This window comes from Physeter macrocephalus, chromosome 6, assembly GCF_002837175.3.
Source record: "Physeter macrocephalus isolate SW-GA chromosome 6, ASM283717v5, whole genome shotgun sequence".
In the NCBI taxonomy this organism is placed as follows: domain Eukaryota; kingdom Metazoa; phylum Chordata; class Mammalia; order Artiodactyla; family Physeteridae; genus Physeter; species Physeter macrocephalus.
This window is the reverse complement of record NC_041219.1, coordinates 59,442,781-59,464,305: the sequence shown is the minus strand read 5'-3', so window position 1 is coordinate 59,464,305 and position 21,525 is coordinate 59,442,781. Positions and strand designations below refer to the sequence as shown.

At 38.0% G+C, this 21,525-nt stretch overlaps 1 protein-coding gene across 1 annotated transcript; it reads right to left on the bottom strand.

Annotated features, from left to right (window-relative positions):
• Nucleotides 1–315: 315 nt before the first annotated feature.
• On the bottom strand, nucleotides 316–19,651 carry KLRG1 (killer cell lectin like receptor G1). The gene is made up of 4 exons (XM_028491489.1): nucleotides 19,570–19,651; nucleotides 15,881–15,985; nucleotides 13,898–14,073; nucleotides 316–638 (listed from the first exon to the last, which is right to left on the bottom strand). Exons 1-4 carry the CDS (start codon nucleotides 19,649–19,651, stop codon nucleotides 510–512), a joined length of 492 nt encoding a protein of 163 aa, XP_028347290.1. The 3' UTR covers nucleotides 316–509.
• Between the last annotated feature and the right edge of the window lie 1,874 nt (nucleotides 19,652–21,525).

Sequence of the window (21,525 nt, the reverse complement as noted above, 5' to 3'; positions counted from 1 at the left end):
CCACATCTTATTTTCTCACCATTAGCATCATTCTTTAGAATAAAGCTTTATCTGCAAAGGACCACTGTTAGGATAAAAATATATTATCAGCGAGGAGTAGCATGTCAGCCCACTGGCACACATAAAAACCCTCTAGGACACTGGCAATAGTACATATTTGCACAGATTTCATCAGCCGAGCTCAGAATATAACGTAGAAAAAGTACATTTTTGACAGAGATGATGGGGTTGAAGGAGGCAACCTTAGTCACTAGAGTGAGAAATACTAAAAGCACACCTCATCTATTTCACAAATTTGCCTACATCCAGTCTTTAAATTGTTAAGATAATATCTGAATACTCTCAGAAAGTCCAGCAAGAAACCATCAATCCCAGGGAGGCAGCATTAATCTCACATCTAATGCATATCCTAGAATGGTAGCCGTCACTAAATATGTACCCATGACTCACCTGATACCCAGAGGCCAGCTCCCTCTTTCTAGGGAGCCACATGACAGACTGACCATTCATCAATGTTTGACCTTCTTACAGACCCACGGTAAAGCAACTTCACAGCTAGAGGCTTGGAGACCACTTTTGCTGATGGTACCACACTTCTGTACCAAGCTGTTTGAAAATATTCTGTAAGAAACCAGAAAAATCAATCACTTAAGGTGACATGCAGAGTAAAGGAGTTCTAAGGCATGAAGGGATAAAAAATGAGCAAATTCTTTCTCCTATTCAGATCTCACTTCTCTCAGCTCCCAAAACAGCAGAATAAAAATTGCTCATTATCCTCTCTTTAAAATGTCATCCTTTTTTTCTTTGCCCTTATCCACTGTTGATTTCCTTCCTTGCTTCCTATTTCCTTTCCTCACCCTTTCCTCTCCTCTCCATCTGCTATCCTTGATCTATTTCCCCAGACATAATCCAGACATAATTCTTCTATTCCTCTTCCCCTTCTCCCTCTCCCTCTCCCTCTCCCTCTCCCTCTCTCTCTCACCAACCCAATAAAAGTCCTGACTGAGGAAATTTCGGAGCGGGAACTAAGGGAGAGGCTGAAGAAGATGAAGGAAGGTAAGAAAAATGCAGAAGGTCATAGAAGACATTTAGTGTCATGTTCAAGCCATTATTCCTTACACCCTCTCTCACACCATTATTATGGACTGAATGTTTGTGTTCCCCCTAAATTCATATGTTGAAGCTCTAACACCACAATGTGGTATTTGGAAGTAGAGCCTTTGGGAGGTAATTAGGATTAGATGAGGTCATGAGGGTGGGGACCACACTAATGATGGGATTAGTGTCCTCATAAAAAGAAGACACCAGGGCTTCCCTGGTGGCGCAGTGGTTGCGCGTCCGCCTGCCAATGCAGGGGAACCGGGTTCGCGCCCCGGTCTGGGGGGATCCCACATGCCGCGGAGCGGCTGGGCCCGTGGGCCGTGGCCGCTGGGCCTGCGCGTCCGGAGCCTGTGCTCCGCAACGGGAGAGGCCGCAGCAGAGGGAGGCCCGCGTACCACAAAAAAAAAAAAAAAAAAAAAAAAAAAAAAAAAAGAAGACACCAGAGCTCAATCTCTCTCCACCACATGAGGATACAACGAGAGGAGAGGGCAGCTGTCTGCAAGCCAGGAAGAAGTTTCTCACGAGAAACCAAACATGGCAGCATCTTGATCTTGGACTTCTCAGCCTCCAGAACTGTGAGACTAAATGACTGTGGCTTAAACTCCCCCACCCAGTCTACGGTTTATAGCAGTCCAAGCTGACTAAAACAACCACCTACTCCAAATAACTACTCTCTCTTTTAAACTCTCATTCTAGAGATTTGTGGAGTGGAACACTTCCTAGAATTGAACACTTCCTAGAACTGAACTTCATGCCTATAACTGCATTCTTATAACATGACATATAAGATAAATACTACATCTCTCCCTTCCATTGCAACTTCCTCCTTGATTGGATGGAACACCGAATAGGTATTCAGATAACTTTGAAAGAAAAAAAAGCTAAATACTGCTGTGAAAGCAGTCATATTTCTCATTATTACTTAATACACACATTATTATTAAACTTGTAGCAATATATTTGGGTTTTTTTCCCGCTAAACTCCCGTTCTCCAAGTCCTCATCCATCTTGCATATGACAAGGAAAAAGAAAAAAAAAACAGTTCTTAAGGAAAAAGCTGACGGTAAAGTTAGGTTGGCTATACCCTTTATATGTCCCATGCTAACTAAAACAGAAATAAGATTCTTTGCTCTGTAGAGTCTGACAGTCAAATGAAGGGGTTTATGTCCTAAGGGAGTTGTGTCTATAAATAAAATGAAATAAAATAAAGGATAAATCCCAGGAGATTAATTTTGCATAGGATTTGGTGTTAGTGTAATAAATATATTTTGCAACAAATAAACTATCACCTTGGATTTGAAAACTGCTTTTGTTACAGAGTTTCATTGGGACGTTGAATTTTCACATCACATGTGATGTTCATGTTGAAAAGTATTGTGCTTGTTCATGAGCAAGAAGGATAAAATTATAAGCCTGAAGACCAAAAAACTGATGAAAAACAGTTACATATAAAATAAGAAACTCAATGTTTGTGTATGTTTTAGAGTATGAGTGAATATTCAAAGGTATTCATACATGTCTCCACAGATGCCAAAGCCTCTGGATTACATGTAGTGGGCAAGTATAAATGTGTACATCAATAACTGATGTTTCTGTGTATCCAGAAAATGCTGTATGTATAATTAATAATATAATTGCTTAGCCTCTTCTCTTTACTTCTTATTCTAATTCCCTGAAGTCACTGCAAATCCCTTGTGAAAGAAAATGGAAAACTAATAAGAAACCATTAAAAGTGTTTCTCTGTTCCTTCTATTTAGTTCCCAGGAATATTGTTTTTCAGTGTTTTTGTTTGGTTGCTTGGTTGGTTTGGTTTTCTCTGAGTTAGAGTTTGATCTGATAGATGTTCAACAAAAAGAACTTAAATTGTTCCCATGATCATATATTTCCAGACTGTTCATCTGTCTCAAGCCTCCTTCCTGCATTAATGCGTTGAGATAATCTGCCATTCATCTGGCAGTAGCCATCACACAGAGCTTCATACTCTCAAATTCAATGAACTTGCCTGATCCCTCTTCTCCCTCTGTAAACCTCTCTCCTTCAGAAGAACAGAAGCTCAAAAAGGGCAGTGACATATGCTATTTCACAGGAGGTTAGTGGTCGGACTTGTACTAGAACCCAAGGCCTCGTTATGCCCTCTACTGAGATAGTCCATCTGTCTGTAACTCATCTCCCTTTAAACTGTACTGACTCTAGCCCTGAAAGATTCATGAGATTCCTAGGATGTGTCAAGAAATATGCACATTCAGCAAGCTAAAATACTGTACATTCTCTCATCCTAAAACCTGGGCTTAAAGAGGGAGACCCAAGATGGCAGAATATTCCTGGATTTCCTCCAGGCAATCTGAAAAACCTCCTCTAGAGATTTTTGAAACATCAAAGAAAATTACTCTCTTCTTTAAGTTTCAGGAAAAAAAAATTTAACTTCCTAATTCTGCTCCAAAGTTATACATTTTTATTCCTTTTAACTTATCAATATTTTTTAATGACAGCTTAATTAGTTGAATACCTTTGGAAGAAAATATTTTTTATCCAGGAACTACTAAGAAAGCAGTGAAATTTCAACTCACTAGGATTATTACAATACCACCAGATGTCCCATTTTATGTCATCATTTTTATTCCACTCCAGGAAGATGGTTTCTAAGGAGTAAGAATTCAAGGACTCTACTCTGAAATGTGTCTCCGGACTAGCTCCCTTTTACCGACTTGGAGACCTTCACTGGCGTGAATAAAGAGTTTCTCTTCTAAAGTCAAGAGAGGCATAAAGCCTCTTTGCACTTTCACATTTATTTCTCAAAGTTCTGGAGGCTGGGAAGTCCAAAATCAAGGTGCCAGTAGATCTGGTGTCTAGTGAAAGGCTGCTTGCTGGTTTATAGAAGGCCACCTTCTCATTGTATCCTCACACGGCGGAGAGCAGAAAGAGTGGCAAGCTTTCTCATGTCTCTTAGTAGAAGGGCACTACTCCCATCATAAAGGCCCCACCCTCATGACCTAATCACTTCCCAAAGGCCTCATCTCCAAATACCATCTCACTGAGGATTATGGTGTAAATTTTGGAGGGACACAAACTTGCGGTCCACAACAGAGATAGAATAAGTCTTTTGTGCTAGTTCCCATTTTCAGAATAACCTCTATTTACTCTTCATTGGATTTCAATCTTAGTTTCCACTGAAGACACAAGGCTGTAGTGGCTTCTAGATGAAGCATTTGAAAAATCAGTTCAGCTTGTTTATCAACACTTCCTTCCCCAATAATCTATCTCCTGTGATAGCTTTGTTCTCTCAGGATACATTATCCTGAAAACAATTATGTCTTACATTTGTATGGCACTTTAAGGTTTACAAAATCCCTTTGCATTCATTCCTAATTTCATTTGAAATGCTGGATTTACAGTATGGCATTTAGGAAAACGAAACAAAAAAACAATTTACCTGAGTCTACCACTTGCTCTGTTCCTGCCATTGGAAAATGAACAAATTGCTTAATCTGGCTGAGCCTTAGTTTCCTTATGAGGATTTAGCTTAGATATTTTCTAGGATTTTTTCCAGCTATAAAATTATTGACAACCTGGAAGGTAGGCAAATATTATCATCCTCATGTTGCAGAAGAGAAAATGGGTTCACATGGGTGAAGGGGTTTACCCAAGGTTCCTTACTAAATAAGCATCCAAGTTTTCTCTCCTAGTGCTAAGCTTTTGCATTATATCTGTCTCATCTTTTCCAGTAATAAATAAGATTACACTGTGCCCCTGATTAATGCTCTCCATTGGCTTCCTTTTTCACATAGAATAAAATGTAAAATCCCTATTATGTATTACAAGGTCTTACATGATCTAGCCCCTGCCAACCACTTACTTACTAGTTTCCAGAGACATGAGCCTTCTTTTTGTTCTTTTAACGCACCAAGGTCATTTTTACTTTAGGGTCTTTACATATCTTTTCCTTCTGCCTGTGATACCCTTCTCCTAGATTTGCACAGGGCTACCATTCAGGTCTAGGTCTCAGCTCAGCTATTATCTCCTCGAGAAGCCTTGCATAATTGGCCAATCTATAGTAGTACCTACGTTCACTAATATAACCCACTGTTTCACTTTCTTCAAAGCACATGTCACTATATTTATTTGTTTGTTGTCTGTCTTTCCTCTGACTAAAATGTAACACCATAATAGCAAGAACTCTTGCTTACCACTGTATCTTCAGCACCTAGAAAAATACATGAAGTTATGTTCAATAATATTTATAGAATTAAAGAATATAGAGTCAACTCTTATGCTGCAAAAGATTAAAACCTTTTGAACACAAACTCTGCATCCTTTACTCCCATCAGGTACTTAATTGTGTATGTTGGGGTAGGGAGGTAGGCTGAAGAGTAAAGGCAGGGTAGGATCGATGAAATGACATCCTAATTTTCAGAATAGCTCAAAACTTTTCATGCATTTCTTAAACAACTTGCTTAAAATGATAATTTAAATTAGGAAAAAATGAGGTTTTCCTCATTCTTCCACTGGAATTATAAGAAAAACTGTCCATTTCTTTCTTCTCATTTCAAGGGGAAGAATGACAGCTAATAAAACACAGAAATGAATAAAGACTTGCTCAAAAACCTCAATTAGAGTCTGAAGAGCTGGGATTAGATAATACTTACAAACTCCAACCCTACACTTAATTACTACTCTCAAGAACCACACAATTCTACATCACGTAATCATACCAGTTTGCTACTTCTCACTGGTGAGGCTGGACAGTGCAAATTTTTACTGTATCACTTTCACTTGAAAATCATCCCACTTGAAAGAAGCCTTTAAAACCAGAGTGCAGTTATCTATGTTCTATGTACTCATGGATAGTGTGTGTGTGTGTGTGTGTGTGTGTGTGTGTGTGTGTGTGTGTGTGTAGAAGCAGCACACTATATTTATTTGTTTGTTGTCTGTCTTTCCTCTGACTAAAATGTAACACCATAATAGCAAGAACTCTTGCTTACCACTGTATCTTCAGCACCTAGAAAAATACATGAAGTTATGTTCAATAATATTTATAGAATTAAAGAATATAGAGTCAACTCTTATGCTGCAAAAGATTAAAACCTTTTGAACACAAACTCTGCATCCTTTACTCCCATCAGGTACTTAATTGTGTATGTTGGGGTAGGGAGGTAGGCTGAAGAGTAAAGGCAGGGTAGGATCGATGAAATGACATCCTAATTTTCAGAATAGCTCAAAACTTTTCATGCATTTCTTAAACAACTTGCTTAAAATGATAATTTAAATTAGGAAAAAATGAGGTTTTCCTCATTCTTCCACTGGAATTATAAGAAAAACTGTCCATTTCTTTCTTCTCATTTCAAGGGGAAGAATGACAGCTAATAAAACACAGAAATGAATAAAGACTTGCTCAAAAACCTCAATTAGAGTCTGAAGAGCTGGGATTAGATAATACTTACAAACTCCAACCCTACACTTAATTACTACTCTCAAGAACCACACAATTCTACATCACGTAATCATACCAGTTTGCTACTTCTCACTGGTGAGGCTGGACAGTGCAAATTTTTACTGTATCACTTTCACTTGAAAATCATCCCACTTGAAAGAAGCCTTTAAAACCAGAGTGCAGTTATCTATGTTCTATGTACTCATGGATAGTGTGTGTGTGTGTGTGTGTGTGTGTGTGTGTGTGTGTGTGTGTGACTGTAGAAGCAGCATAAAAGCATAAACAAAGGTGTTTGTTGCAAGGGTGTTACCTCAGAACCCTTGTACTCCAGAGAGGGCGTGAACTAGAGCAATGAGGTGTTATGTCACTTTAGAATTAGTAATGTTGTTTATATTTTAGAGAGAAAAATGTAAAGCCTAAAAGCAAGATGAAGACAGAACCCAAACAAATGAAATCAGATACATTTTTTTCTTTCCATTTTAAGGTCAATATTTATGCCTTACACACACACACACACACACACACACACACACACGCTTTTGCAGGTAATATTTTAAAATTGTAATTAAAATTTTACTAAGGTATAGAACATACTCCTTAAACTTCCAAAATTAACATGGTTCATAGGATATATCTAAGATATTTCAATCCATATGGAGATACACTAATAAAATATCAAAGCTACTAAATTGGACATGTCTTTGATTAGCTAACTTAATTTCAGGGACTATATACTAAAGAACTAACCTCACGAAAAGTAATTCATATAAATATGCTTGTAGCTGAATAAAAATTGGAAATAAGCAAAACTTTGTCTAGGAATATGAAAACAGTTAAGCAATAATAGAATAATACAGAATTTTTAAAGATAAATATCTAAAATAATTTAATGTTTGGAAAAAAAAGGAATGAAATAATGCTATGTGATAAAAGCAAAACATAAATATGGGGTGTCCAAAAAGCCTAAAAACATAGGGTAAATATGTATTTTTAAATAGTATATTTTCAAATAATATCATTTACATTTTTTTCTTCAATCTCCAGACACCTTTTCAGGCAAAGTATTTAAAACAATACATATAGTTATTAATTAGGAAATTTTAAAAGTACAATACAGAGCACTCATAAAGTCTAAAATCGATTAGATCTGTTGCTTTAAATTTAGAGGTATTTCACTTGAAAACGTGTCAGAAGGTTGAATAAAAACACATTGAGCATGGTACTTGAAAATGTAACTAACATACTATTTAAAAATAAGTTTATCCTATGTTTCCAGACCTTTCAGATATATCCTACAGTATGTCAACATTGATTACTATCATATAAAAACATGCAGATACATTAATAGATTTAAGGAAAACGTGACAGGGTACAAATTACTAGAATTTAATACTGGTAAGAATTTTCCCTATAATTTTGTGTATGCGCACAATACTAAAAGTTCGTAAGCCTTGCGCTGTAAACCGGAACACTGCCTTTAAAAAGAGAGTGAAACGCTGCGCTCCCGGCAGCTCGGGCGGCAGGAGGACCCTCAGCCCAGCTTCGCTAGGGCTCTCGGGGCGCTGCTGCCCACAGGCACCCGGCACGCGCCCTCCCCCGCGATGCCCAGGAAAAAGGTCGGCTCCGCCGAGGGAGCAGCGAAGCAGGAGCCCAAGATATGGGCAAGGTTGTCAGCTAACCTGCTCCTGCAGAAGTGGAAACCACAGTGGAAGCCAAAAATAGGCGGCAGGAAAGGGTAAATCTTCAGACAGAAAAAGTGCAAACACGGGCTTCCCTGGTGGCGCAGTGGTTGAGAGTCCGCCTGCCAATGCAGGGGACACGGGTGCGTGCCCCGGTCCGGGAAGACCCCACATGCCGCGGAGTGGCTGGGCCCGTGAGCCATGGCCGCTGAGGCTGCGCGTCCGGAGCCTGTGCTCCGCAACGGGAGAGGCCACAACAGTGCGAGGCCCGCGTACCGCAAAAATAAATAAATAAATAAATAAATAAAATAAAAGTGCAAACAAAAGGAGAAAGAGGAGCAAAAGGAAAACAGGCCGAACATTTACCTGAAGAAGACCGAGAAACTAAAAACGAGGAGAGTCCAGCCTCCGATGAAGCAGGAGAGAAAGAAGCCAAGTCTGATTAATATCATACACCCGGCCTTATCAGTGGTCCCTGTCTCCCTTCTTGTACAATCCAGAGGAATATTTTTATCAACTATTTCGTAAATGCAAATTTTTCAGTAGGTCTAGACACATTTTTAAGAAGGAGGGAATCCCACCTCATCCCATTTTTTAAGTGCTAAATGTTTTAATTTAAGAGGTGAAATCATTTGCTGGTTGTTTATTTTTGGGCGGTCTCACCAGAAAATAGTGGGATATTGCATACAGGGGCTTTGATTGTCTTGGGTGTCAGCTTAACATTCCATAGATGGGGGTAGTTTTGACACCCTCTAATACAAAGCATACTAAATGGCAATTTGGAGTCAGTCATGCATTTAATATGTCTTGAACACTTTGAATTACTTTCATTCTCCCGTTGGTTTCGGTAGAATTGTTTCCTAAAGAAAACCACTCCTTGATCTGGGCTCTCCCTGTCAGAATTTTGTGCACTCTGTAACATCTTTAGTGGAGGTAGCCCAGTTTTCCTAGTAACTTTGTTAATGTTCTGTGGACAACTGAAAATTCATACGTAGTGTATATGATATTAAATTGTGAATCAGTGGGACTTATGATGTAACAGTGTATCAACACTTGAAGGTATTGGTACTTGAGATCCTGTTAAGAAAAGCTTGCCTCCAGACTTTAAACTGGAGAGTCACTGGGATAACTGTTCAGAAAAGAATCACAATTACATGATTTTTTAGATTTTTGGTACGTATGTTAAGAATTGTATGCAAATTTAAATTTCTGTAAACTAATCCTCAAAACAACAAATACAATTTCAATTATGAAAGGGAAAAAAAGATAGTGAAACACTGTCCATCAACAGGTGAATGTATAAACAAAATGTGGTCCTATCCATATAATGGAATATTATTCAGCCATAAAAAGGAATGAAATTCTGATACCTACTACAGCACAGATGAACCCTGAAAACATGCTAAATAAAATAAGCCATTTATAAAAGCACATAATAGGCAAATTCAGAGAGACAAAGAATAGAAGAGTGGTCACCAGGGACGGTGGGGAGGGGGGATAGGGAGTTACTGTTCAGTGGGTACAGAGTTTCTGTTTGGGATGATGAAAAAAATTCTGGAGATGAATAGTGGTCACAGCTGCACAACAATGTGAATACACTTAATGCCATTTAATTGTATACTTGGAAATTGTTAAAACAGTAAGTTTTATGTTATTCACGTTTTACCACAACTTTTTTAAGTTAAAAAAAAAAAGGTAGTGAGAAATATCCTAAGCTATCTACAGATGTATGCTTTGGGGTGAAGTACATAATGGCTGTTTGATCCGTTTATGAAGGAAGGGTGACAAAAGGCACACATGTTACCAGACTACAAAGACCTCCAGTAAAACAGTTCTTCTACCATCTACCATGTGTTTCCAGCCATTTAGTCCAATCTTCTGATATATCATTTCAGATTTCCTCATAAGGGAACTACTCAATTCAACAAATCATAATGTACTTTGTGATACATATTTTACTGAAATATCACATCCTGTGAGACAGAAGAGAAAAACAAAAGTTATTTTGACTCTGGGCTTTATTTTGAGTGTCAAGGAGAATTAGTTAAAGTGGAAAAGAAGAAAAACTAAAATTAAGTGATTCCTACTATGTTAAAAAAAATTTCACATAGATTTTCTCATTTAATATTTGTAACTATTCTGGAAATATTTTTCTCCACTTGGTACATGAGGAAACAGAGTCAAAGAGGTTAAGAAAATTGCTGAAGCTCACATAGCTAGTAAGTAATTTAGTAAAAACAAACTCATGACTGTCTGAAAGAAACTAAGCTCTTTCCATCACCTGAATCGACTTTAAATTATGGGGAAAAGTAACCATGTTACCATAGTGTTTGCACTGCAGTATCCACAGAAGGAAACCTTGGAAATAATTAGATGTAAACCCTAAATACAAGAAAAGACAATATCGAAATTTCAGGGAGTAGATAGGGACAATCCGAAAGTCATGAACTCTAACAGGGACAATGGTTCAAGTTGAATGAGAGATTGTTAAACAATAAAGTCTAATGATATAATCTCAAATTATGATAATGAGGAAGAAAGATGTTATGGGGCGAGGAGCATCAGGATAGATGTAAAGCAACCAAAGTATTTCCACGGGGAACTCTCTAGTCAACATATATTTTTAAATAACACACCAACAACTATAAGAAAGAAAAGCTAACATCCAAAATAAATTTAGCTATGTGGGGGGAAAGATGACAACAAAAATCAATAATTTGAACATATCTAAAGATCTAAAGATAAGTTCAAAAAGCAAGAAGAGCAACAAAGAGCAGAGGTGCCATAACATAAACAGAACACTGAAGAAATAACAAAGCATTCAATTTCAATTTTGTTTTTATTTTCTCAAAAATAAAATAGATCTTGAAGTCCAAGATAGAAAAAAGAGATAATAAGATAACAACACCTCACTATTTTAAAAATATCTAAATTCCAAGGGCCATCTAATATACATTCCAGATTCAAATCAAATAACTTTCTAAACAACTATAGAAAAGAACAGGCACTGGAAGACAAATAATTGGAAAAGTTATCTCATTTTTCAGCATGCATGAGGTAGATTCTGGAAGCTGTCAAACACAGTATTTCTGTAAGACTTTAAAAGGTGGGTTGATGCAGAGTTTAAAATCTGGCTCTGAAATAAAAGTTTGGCTCTGCCAGATTTGTAGCCTTGGACTTGCTCATTAACTCTTCTGAATTTTATTCACTCAGTAATGAAATGGAGAGGTTGAATTCTACTTCATAGGATACGCTGTGAAGATTAAGAATAACAGAATACCTGTCACATAGCAAGTGCTCAACACATGGTAGTTTCTATTTTTATTATAAACTTTGCTAGAACTGACCTAAGATAGAGGTGGACTATAGTTATGTATCTTATTTATTTATTATTTTATTTATTTTGGCTGCACCGGCTCTTAGTTGCAGCATGCGGGATCTTTAGTTGCGGCACGTGGGCTCCTTAGTTGTGACATGTGAACTCTTACTTGCAGCATGCATGTGGGATCTAGTTCCCTGACCAGGGATCAGACCTGGGCCCCCTGCATTGGAAGTGTGGAGTCTTAACCACTGCGCCACCAGGGAAGTCCCAAAAGAACTATTTAACAGCATAAGAGGGACACTTCTGATAGCCTTGTAGCCTCTAGCATATAGCAGCCTAATTCCCTAGCAGTATTCTCCACCAGTGGAATGTCAGTTAGAAAACTTCAGTTTTAATAGACCCATATGCTTTTTTGGTAGCTGTTTAGACCTAAGTGTGATACTAGGCATAGCAAGCATATCTTAAAATAGCATATAAATCTTGCCATGAGAACAAAAGAATAACAACACTAGTACAAGAGAGTCAGCAAATCAGATATAAGTCAAGTTGGTTCTACAGGATCTGACAAAAGCTGTGGGCGAGAAAAAGAATTAGGCCGGAGAACCAAGCAAATTTCCACAGGAAAGTCAGAAGCAAGACTTATCTGTAGTTGCTATCAAACATCTCAGGGATATTCTACTGAGAGGGTAGGATATCCTCTCCAGTACTGACTTGAACCAAGGGGCCTTAAGAGAAAATAAACCAGTGTTGGAAACGCAGCCAAACTCTGTTCAGCTTACTCAACAGTAGAGCAGGATTTAGAGTAAGTAAAGAAAGAATGGAAAGACAAAATCCTTTAATACTCATCCACTCCTCCAGGGGGCCTCAGAGAAACAGAAATATCCCCATCTCCCAGATACCCAGTGCCTCATCTCTCATTACCACACTGGGCAATTGTAGTAGCTGCCACACCACAATTCTCTGAGGCAGTATCTTGCATTATGACTCACTACTCTGTTTATCAGTATTTGCCCAATAGTATTTCAAGCTCTTTGCTCACTTCTGCTATTGATTTCAGTCAGCCCAAGATCTTAGATGCGGCTATATCAGAATGAGAATAGGAGTTGCTGCAAAAAGATCCAGAAAGCAAGGTTATTATTACTAGATGCCATAAAACCACAATTTAATATGTCTAATGAATAGACCCCAGTGCACTCTGCCACCTAGTTTACGAAAGGCATAAAGGAAAAGTAAGTTACAGAGGTAGACTGATTTGCAGTTAGATTCTATGCAGTATTTCAAAGGAATGAGTATTCTTTTGACAGACAACAAGAATCTAGATGCTTTAATCTTCTCTTAAAATAGGAAGTTACAGAATTTACAGACTATATGTTCTTTCCAACTGCTTTAGAGTAATTAATTACCTCTCAGAATTTCCCCAAGGGATGTTAATATAGTTGAATTCTTAACAAACTCTTCTCTGTGAGTCTACTCCAAAAAGAAGATATAAAGCAATATCCAAACACAAAAACCATCATGAAATTAGCACAAAAACCTAACTAGGATTCCTTATTTTCCTTGTATACATTATTTAAGTTGACAAGTTAGAATGTGATTGATTTTTGTACCAGGTTACCTCAGGATGTCAACTCCTTATGTTACTTTGAGATGCTCTAGAATTAATAAAGAGCTCTCCTCCCGACCACTGAGGGAAAGGAAGGATCTAAGAGTCCAGCAGGAAGTGGAGCCCACCAGCTCAGTTCGGCAAGGAGTTTAAAATCACACACACACACACACACACACACACACACACACACACACACTTTCCTTCCTTCTTTCTCATCCTTCTGTAACTGCTTCTTCCCCATGCCCTCCCCACAACCCCAACTGTTTCCTAGCCTAGAACTTACTGGATTCCAATGTATGAAGGGGGAACGTTATAAAGAAGGAATGTTAAGTCCTTGCCATGCCTCCTTGTCCCCATGCTATCTCTCTTCCCCTCAATTTCCACCAGCTCTCGCCCAGGAATCTGCTGCCTCTTTATTATTAGACCCATATATTTCTGGATCTAATGCTTTCTTTTAACTAGACCTGTATTTCTGGTCTAATTCCTTTCTGTAACACTCACCATCCTTCCACCTCCAATACCCACACATATACGCATACACGCCTATGCAAGCGTCTAGGTCTATAACTGAGGGCTGTTGGGTGAGGCAGGGAAAGGGGAAGGAGAGGGAAGAAGGCAGAGGCAGAAGAGGAGGAAAGAAGGGAAAGACAGAGAAAAGGAGAGGGAAAGGAAATAATATTCCTTCTGCTCCCAAAAGAGGATACATGATACATTTGAACAGCACTCACCAACGAAACAGCCTACATTTGCTAAATGCTTGCATTTGCCATTTCCTGGTTGTCTTTAAACATAAGGAGATGTGCATCTCTGGCTAAGCAGAATTCCAGGCTAGAATTCCAGTTCTTTTCTTCCACTGAGAAGTAATAACAATGGTCACCATACCTCACCCAGAGGTCTGGGCAGCTAGGACAGCTGGCACAAGTAGAGAACTTGCAACCTGGAAAGAAAGAGGACCTGGGTCACATCTTTATGTATCACTCAGTCTTGGCAATGAAATGGGAGGTAAAATGTCTTCCCTCCCCACTGCCTTTCAGATTGAGGGTTAGAGAAATGTACAATGCATGGCCTCAAATTAAATACCTCACAATGTCCAACTCTGTAACTACTACTATACATTCCACTAAGCAAGGATGTGAAGGAACAGGGAAGGAAATGGGTGCAATCTGGCTGAGGACTGGGAGGAGAGTCCCTTACTTGTGCTAGAGATCACTATGCACATGTGATATATACACAATAGATAAAATAACTGTGTATTTCCATGAATGTATCAGTGTACTATTTATATAGACTCAGTGCATACACTGTGTAACTACATAATGTACATTGCTTAAATCAGGTGGAATCTTTTAGAATATCCAACCTCAATCTGACACTCCATCATAGTGCAAAAGAAAAGGACAGAAACTAGAAAAGCAAACTTAACTAGAATGAAAGGTTGTTTGGGTTTTTTAAATCACAAATGGGCTAAAATTCACTGGAAATTGGATAAATGACTTATACTTCAGCAAAAATAATTTATTCTACATATTAAAAAATTTTCTGACAGAGAAGGATGTCAGATGCTAAAGTGAAAAGTGATACAATTCTCCTCACTGAGAGCTTTTAAATACAGAACACTCTCATTCCTTTAAAATGGTGGGGTTATAGTTCTATGAAAATGAAAGGGAACTGAATAAGCTTTTGAGGTAATTTCAACCAAAATTCCATAATTCTATTGATTTTCTACTTCCACGAAACACATTTGTACAAACCCACCATAAGCACAATTCCACAACAGGCAAGTGTGAGCCATTCTACCAAGTGAGCACATGTGTAGGTACATAATTGCAGAGTAGATTATATATCTATTCTAGATTTGGGAGTTAAAAAGTGGGGAAAGTAGTCCTTTTTAATGTGAATATTAGATAACCTTTCTGTAGGAAGGCCTGGCATGGGGGCAACATAGTATTCTGGAGATCAAGCTGTAAAGTTGATGCCTTATAGATTTGTGCTTTTTCCATACAACTGTGACCTTACCCAGACTGAAGGAGAAATTCCCAACTTCCCTAGGAGTCTCCTTCTGTCAAAAGTAGGACTTGGGTCTGAGGTAGAGGTCCTAGGACTGAACCCTTAGAATCATAATTAATAAAGTCTGTCTAACCTGTCACTAACAATCATCCCCAGATAACAAAACCTAAGTTAGGACTTTGGATTGTGAAACAAAAACAGAAACCTCTCTGGATCATCATATTTAAGGACCTAGAAGAACTAAATCTAGAAAAGTTCGTTTTAGAAAATGTGAAAGCTCACTAAATGGAAAAAAAAATTAGAATAGGTTTAATTAAATTATGATACCTCTATTATATGAAAAGTTAAACACAATATTATAATTACATTTTGATTTTCATGCTAAATATGGTAGTAGGAAGGAAAATGTTTATGATACAATATCAAATTAAAAAGCAATACACAAAATTATAAGCACATGTGATACATACACAACAGATAAAATACGATGATCAGAACTATACCCAGCCTTATTGAAAAAAAAGAAAAGTGGAGTGAGGGAGATTTTAGAGGACTTGACTGAAATTCTGTTAAAAAAATAAATACACAAATGCGTGTACTCAAAGACTAGAAGACTATGCCTGGGAGATGCTGTGTATGTTGGTTGGTGATTTATTTTGTTGGGACTGTTCTTCAGTTTTCAAATTTTCTGTTATGTTGCTTTTATAACACAAATTTTGGTTTAAGTTAGCACTTACCCCGGCACAGAATCCACTGGAAAAGCAGCAAAGTCACTAGAATGGCACACAGAAGCCCCAACGCTACTGCCACGTAGTAAGAGAGAGGGGATCTTGAAGAAGAAGCTGTAAGAATAGAATTCAAAGAAAAATCCTGAGTCAGAATAAAAGCTGAAGGAAAAAAGGTCAGGGAAGGATATCTGGGATCTTGAAGTAATTCAGCCTGGTTGGAACTGAGATCCAGGCCTTAATGATTCCTTTCCAGGATCTGTCAGGGACATGCTCTGAAGTCTAGGCCTCCATTATCTTTACCAAGGAACATATTTTACTTACCAAGTTAAAGATACTTTTTCTTTTTAAATTGTAGCTTGCACAGTCCCTACTTTAGTGGTGAGAATATAAATTGGAACAACCTCTTTGGAGGGCACTTTGGCAGTGTCCCAAAATTACAAAGGTATTTACCTTTTGACTCAGCAATTTCTCTTTGAGAAATTTTTCCTGCAGACATTCACACATATACAAAATGTCATATTTTTAAGGTTACTCATGGCAACAGTATTAGTAGGAGGAAAAGATTGAATTCAACTTAAATGTCTACCAATAAAAGACGTGTCAAATACATACTGACATAGCCATAAAGTGAATATGCAGCTTTTAACAAAAGAATAAAGACAAGATTTTTTTCACAGATATGGAGTGATTTTCAAGGTATATAGTTAAGAAAACAGTCTTCTGTGACACAGTGTATGCTAATATGCATTTCTGAAAATAGACGCACTCATCTGATAACGTTGTTTGCCTTGGGGAGGGGAAATAGGTCAATGGGGACAGAGATAGGAGGAAGACCTTTTACTTTATTTTCTTCTGTACTTTTTGTTTGTTTGTTTGTTTTGTGGTTCGCGGGCCTCTCACTGTTGTGGCCTCTCCAGTTGTAGAGCACAGGCTCCGGACGCGCAGGCTCAGTGGCCATGGCTCACGGGCCCAGCCGCTCCGCGGCATGTGGGATCTTCCCAGATCGGGGCACGAACCGGTGTCCCCTGAATCGGCAGGCGGACTCAACCACTGCGCCACCAGGGAAGCCCTCTTCTGTACTTTTTGAATTTTGAACTATATGATGTATTACCTATTCAGAATTGAAATAAATACAATTTAAATGAAAATAAAATAACTGATATCTCAAAAGTGCTTTGGAAACTGTTGTAATCGGAAGAGCGATGAGTTTAGGTTGATAACTTTAAGGGGCGGACACTACCTCATATTAACTGTGTGCTATACAATGTGCATAGCTAAGAATGGTATTTTTTTTTCATTTGGAAAATAGAAAATTTTTTACCCCCATTTTTTATTTTAAAATAAATTTGTAGCGGTCTCATAGTCTGATAGTGTAAGAATTAAGGGTGAAGAGCAAAAATCTCTAAAGTAAGATATTTAAGTTCTAGTTTTGACTCCTTAATTTGGTAACCTTTAATTTGGAAATTGGAAAATAATTCTGCCTATTTGGGCCTCAGTTTCATATTTAAATTTTAGGTAAATTGTACTGTAGATGTGTGTATCTATGAAGCATTTTGAACTTCTTAAAAGAAATTCATAGTGAAAGATACCTTAAAATGAGAGAGTTCTGCATGATAAATATTTGGACTGATGAATCCAAAAACACTTGATTTTTAGTGACATAAAAAACTACGTTTGTACTATAGAAGAATAATGAAATAAATGTTGATTTTAGATGTTACACTAAATGTAAAGTATCAAAACATAGTTGTATATGTGTAACCACGATCCAATTCAAAAAATTAAGTGAAATTTAAAATTTTTAATGTACTTTAAAAAATATGCGTATTAAAAGCTTCTTAGGGACTTCCCTGGAAGCGCAGTGGTTAAGAATCCGCTTGCCATTGCAGGGGACACGGGTTCGATCCCGTGGTCTGGGAAGATCCCACATGCCGCAGAGCAACTAAGCCTGTGCACCACAGCTACTGAGCCTGCGCTCTAGAGCCCGCTTGCCACAACTACTGAAGCCTGCGCGCCTAGAGCCTGAGCACCGCAACACTAGAAGCCACCGCAATGAGAAGCCCGCGCACCGCAACGAAGAGTAGCCCCCGCTCGCCGCAACTAGAGAAAGCCCGCACGCAGCAACGAAGACCCAACACAGACAAAAATAAATAAATAAATAAAATAAATTTTTTTTTAAAAAAAGGCTTCTTAGTGGAGTACTTTTCTATAGTAAAGTCAGCACAAAAAAGCAAAAATATATCAATATAGTAATAGTGATGATCACCACATTGTAAAATTATTAGTGATTTTTAGTTTCTTATATATGATCTTATAGCTTCTCTGCTTCCTATAATGAGCACGTAATACTTTTGTAAAGAGATTTTTAATATTGTTTTAATGCTCCTAATCTATTTTCCCATTCCCAAGTACAGCGCTCCATAAAGCTGGTGTCAGAATGAACATACTGGCAATAAATAAGAATGTGCAATGTACACTGTATATAAATTCAAAAACACCTGCCTAGAAATCAAAATAATTACAGTCAAGTTCCAACTTATCACCAGTTGTGTGATCTTGCACTTATACTTTAAAATGTGGGGACTTCCCTGGTGGTACAGTGGTTAAGACTCCACACTCCCAATGCAGGGGGCCTGGGTTCGATCCCTGCTCAGGGAACTAGATCCCACATATCACAACTAAAAAAAGATCCTGCAGGCCACAACGAAGATCCCCCGTGCTACAACTAAGACCCGGCACAGCTAAATAAATAAATTAAATGTACATTCTTTTTGACTTAACATTTCTATTCCTTAGAAATAGCACATATATAACTCCAAAGAAGGAAAAACATATACAAATAAAAATGTCAAATGCTGTATAATTTATAGTAATAGAAATAATTCTAAATGTCTAAGTATACTAGAATGATATAGCAAATTATAGCAGTGCTTTCAAAGGACAATACTAAAAATTGTAATAGTAAGACTATGAAGCAAAAAGAGAGAAAGCTTATGAAGCTACACTAAAGAACATACATTATGGGAGTTTACTGCCTAAGATATAAAATCAAATATTAATTTTGGCACTTACACAGTTATCTGCCTGTCTCAGAAAGTATTTTCTCAGGGCTCTATGTAAAAATGGTTTGTTTCATCTTCAAATTCCCAAAAAGTCACAGGGTCTACTAATCTGTAGTGTTCTTAATACCTTCTTCCTACCCCTATCACCATTCTGGTGCAACACTGTGGTGGAGGGGAAACCTAGTTATATGAATTAGCTGCTCTTACCCAGTAGCAAAATTATTAGTGCGTTCTCCTCATTTCATAGTCAGAAAAACAGAGATCCCTAGAACTCACACAGCTGGTCCAAGGTTGCTCCAAACATTACCAAAGAGAGAAAGTTCTCCCAACAAAATTCTTGCTTTATTTAGTTCAGAAGCAGTAAAGAGTAAGAGAATTGCCCCAGCTTGTGTTTCATAGATGAGATCATAGAAGTGAATGGTTAGAAAACAATTTACCTGAAACCTAAGATCAGATCCTCAACCATATACCAAATTTTCATAGTCCAACTCTGGACATCAGACTGAACCAAATGTGTTTCCTCAAATTACCCTCTGTTTTTCTGCATCCTCTACTCCAAACATATTCTCCATCCCATTCATTCCTTAGCCTGTTGTGACTATGGACAGTTTTCCATACTAAATTCGTTTAACTCACCTTTTTGCTGCAGTCTGTAGTCATTCTGGGCTTGGGATGCAGTAGAAAACTCTAATACGGAATAAATAACATTGTCAGTCATCTTCATCTGATACCTTTCACATTCAGTTGAGAGAGTAAAATTATACAAGTGTTAGGAGACGTGTAAGTGAGGAAACAGCCCAATCTCTATAAACTGCTAGCAGGAAACTTGAAGCTTTTTAAAAAAAAATGGTTCAGCATGACAAAAACAGAAGTAATTTTTCAGGAAATGGGTAAATTCTGGGGCTGCCTATAGAAATTAATATTCTGAACTGTGATTTTTTATTGTTTTATTTATTTAGCCTCACCATACTCTCTAGGTGCTCATTAAGTACATATTAAATTGATTCCCCATCTCATCTAATTCTACTGAGCAAGGAAACGTTGCACTTAAATTCAGCAATTTCAATTATGGAAACTGAAATAAAAATGATAGTGTTTCCTAGCTATGAGTTTATCTCAGATTTTATATTTGCTTTGTTTCCTTTTGAGAAAATAGATGCATGCCAAATGGGACTGATTTCATTGTTTCTTGGAGCTTCTGGGTAGTGATAGGTGATAGAGAAATGGACTGTGGGTTTGCATGTGCCTGGAATCATGGGAGAAATGGGCTATTGCCCAGATATATGTTTTGTGAATGTGCTCTACACCTGTGTTCCCCAAAACATTCTCCCAGTTGTGCTCTAATCTTTACCCTTCACAGAGTAAGAAATTCCATTAAATTTTCTCTCCTTGTTCTCTTATTTTTATATGCAGAGCCAACCATAAAGAGGAATAAATTAAATAAATAGATATTACAGTGTTAGTAATTTATTTCTAATAGGTGAAATCTTAATAAAAAGTAAAAGAAAATATTTAGAAAAGGAATTGAAATTCCAAGAATAGATAAGGTCACCAAGATAGAATGTATAAAGACAGAAGAGAGGAAAGAGAAGAGAAACAGGGAGAGCATACTAATTAAAAACTAATATAGTTTTATTTCCAGCCATGACAGAGTGATATGGGACTTGACCTTCAGCCAAAACACTATATATGACAAAACAGGTGAGGCAACTGTTTTCAGGGACAGAACAGGCAGCACTGTGACCTTTGAGAGAACATAGCGCACAAAGGTGAGCGCTGTGGTCACCCTGGTATTCTGCCTAGGGCCGCTTTCTGGCCCAAAGCAGGAAATTGAATCATAAACAGAGCAGGAGTCTCACGAAGCTGAGGAGGCAGAGATCCAAGTTTTGAGCTGCTTACATGCGTGGAATTTGCAGATCACGGTGACTGACAAAAGAGAGCGTCACAGAGAGAGGTGTCCAGAAGATGTGGTGGGAGCTCATCCTAGGTCCCTGGCTAACAGCTAGGTGCACAGACAGAGGACAAGACTCTGTGGTCCCTGCAGAGATGGCCTCCTGCACGGCCGACAGCTGAATAGTGAGACCAGTGGTGGTTCAGTGCTGAGCAGTGTGAATAAAGAAACAATACAGCCTGACAGAACCAAAAAAGATCCGCCAATAATTTAGCTGCCTATGAGAATAAATGTTGATGCCCTCAAAAGGAAGACAACATAAACAAAACGTGGTCTATGTATATATATGTCAGGGAGGGGGAATTTCCCCAACTACCCCCCAGAGTTCTTGTGGCTGTGGATGCAAGACAGACTTTAACGAAGAAAAAGAAACAGATTTTAACTCATGCACATGGAGGGTTCATAGAAACGGGACCTAGGAAGTGGCCAAAGCAGGCAGCTTTTATACTTTTCAGACAAAGAAACAATACATTTGTGAGGAACTGACAGGACAAAGAAACTCGGGTTTTGGGTGACCAATCAGTGAAGAATCTAGACAGTTTGGGACTGGGGTAGTAAATTAAAGAAGTAACAAAGTTTGTTTATACAAGCTTCTCAGCCCCAAATTCCCTGTCTTTGGCGATAAGGGTGGACTTCTACCT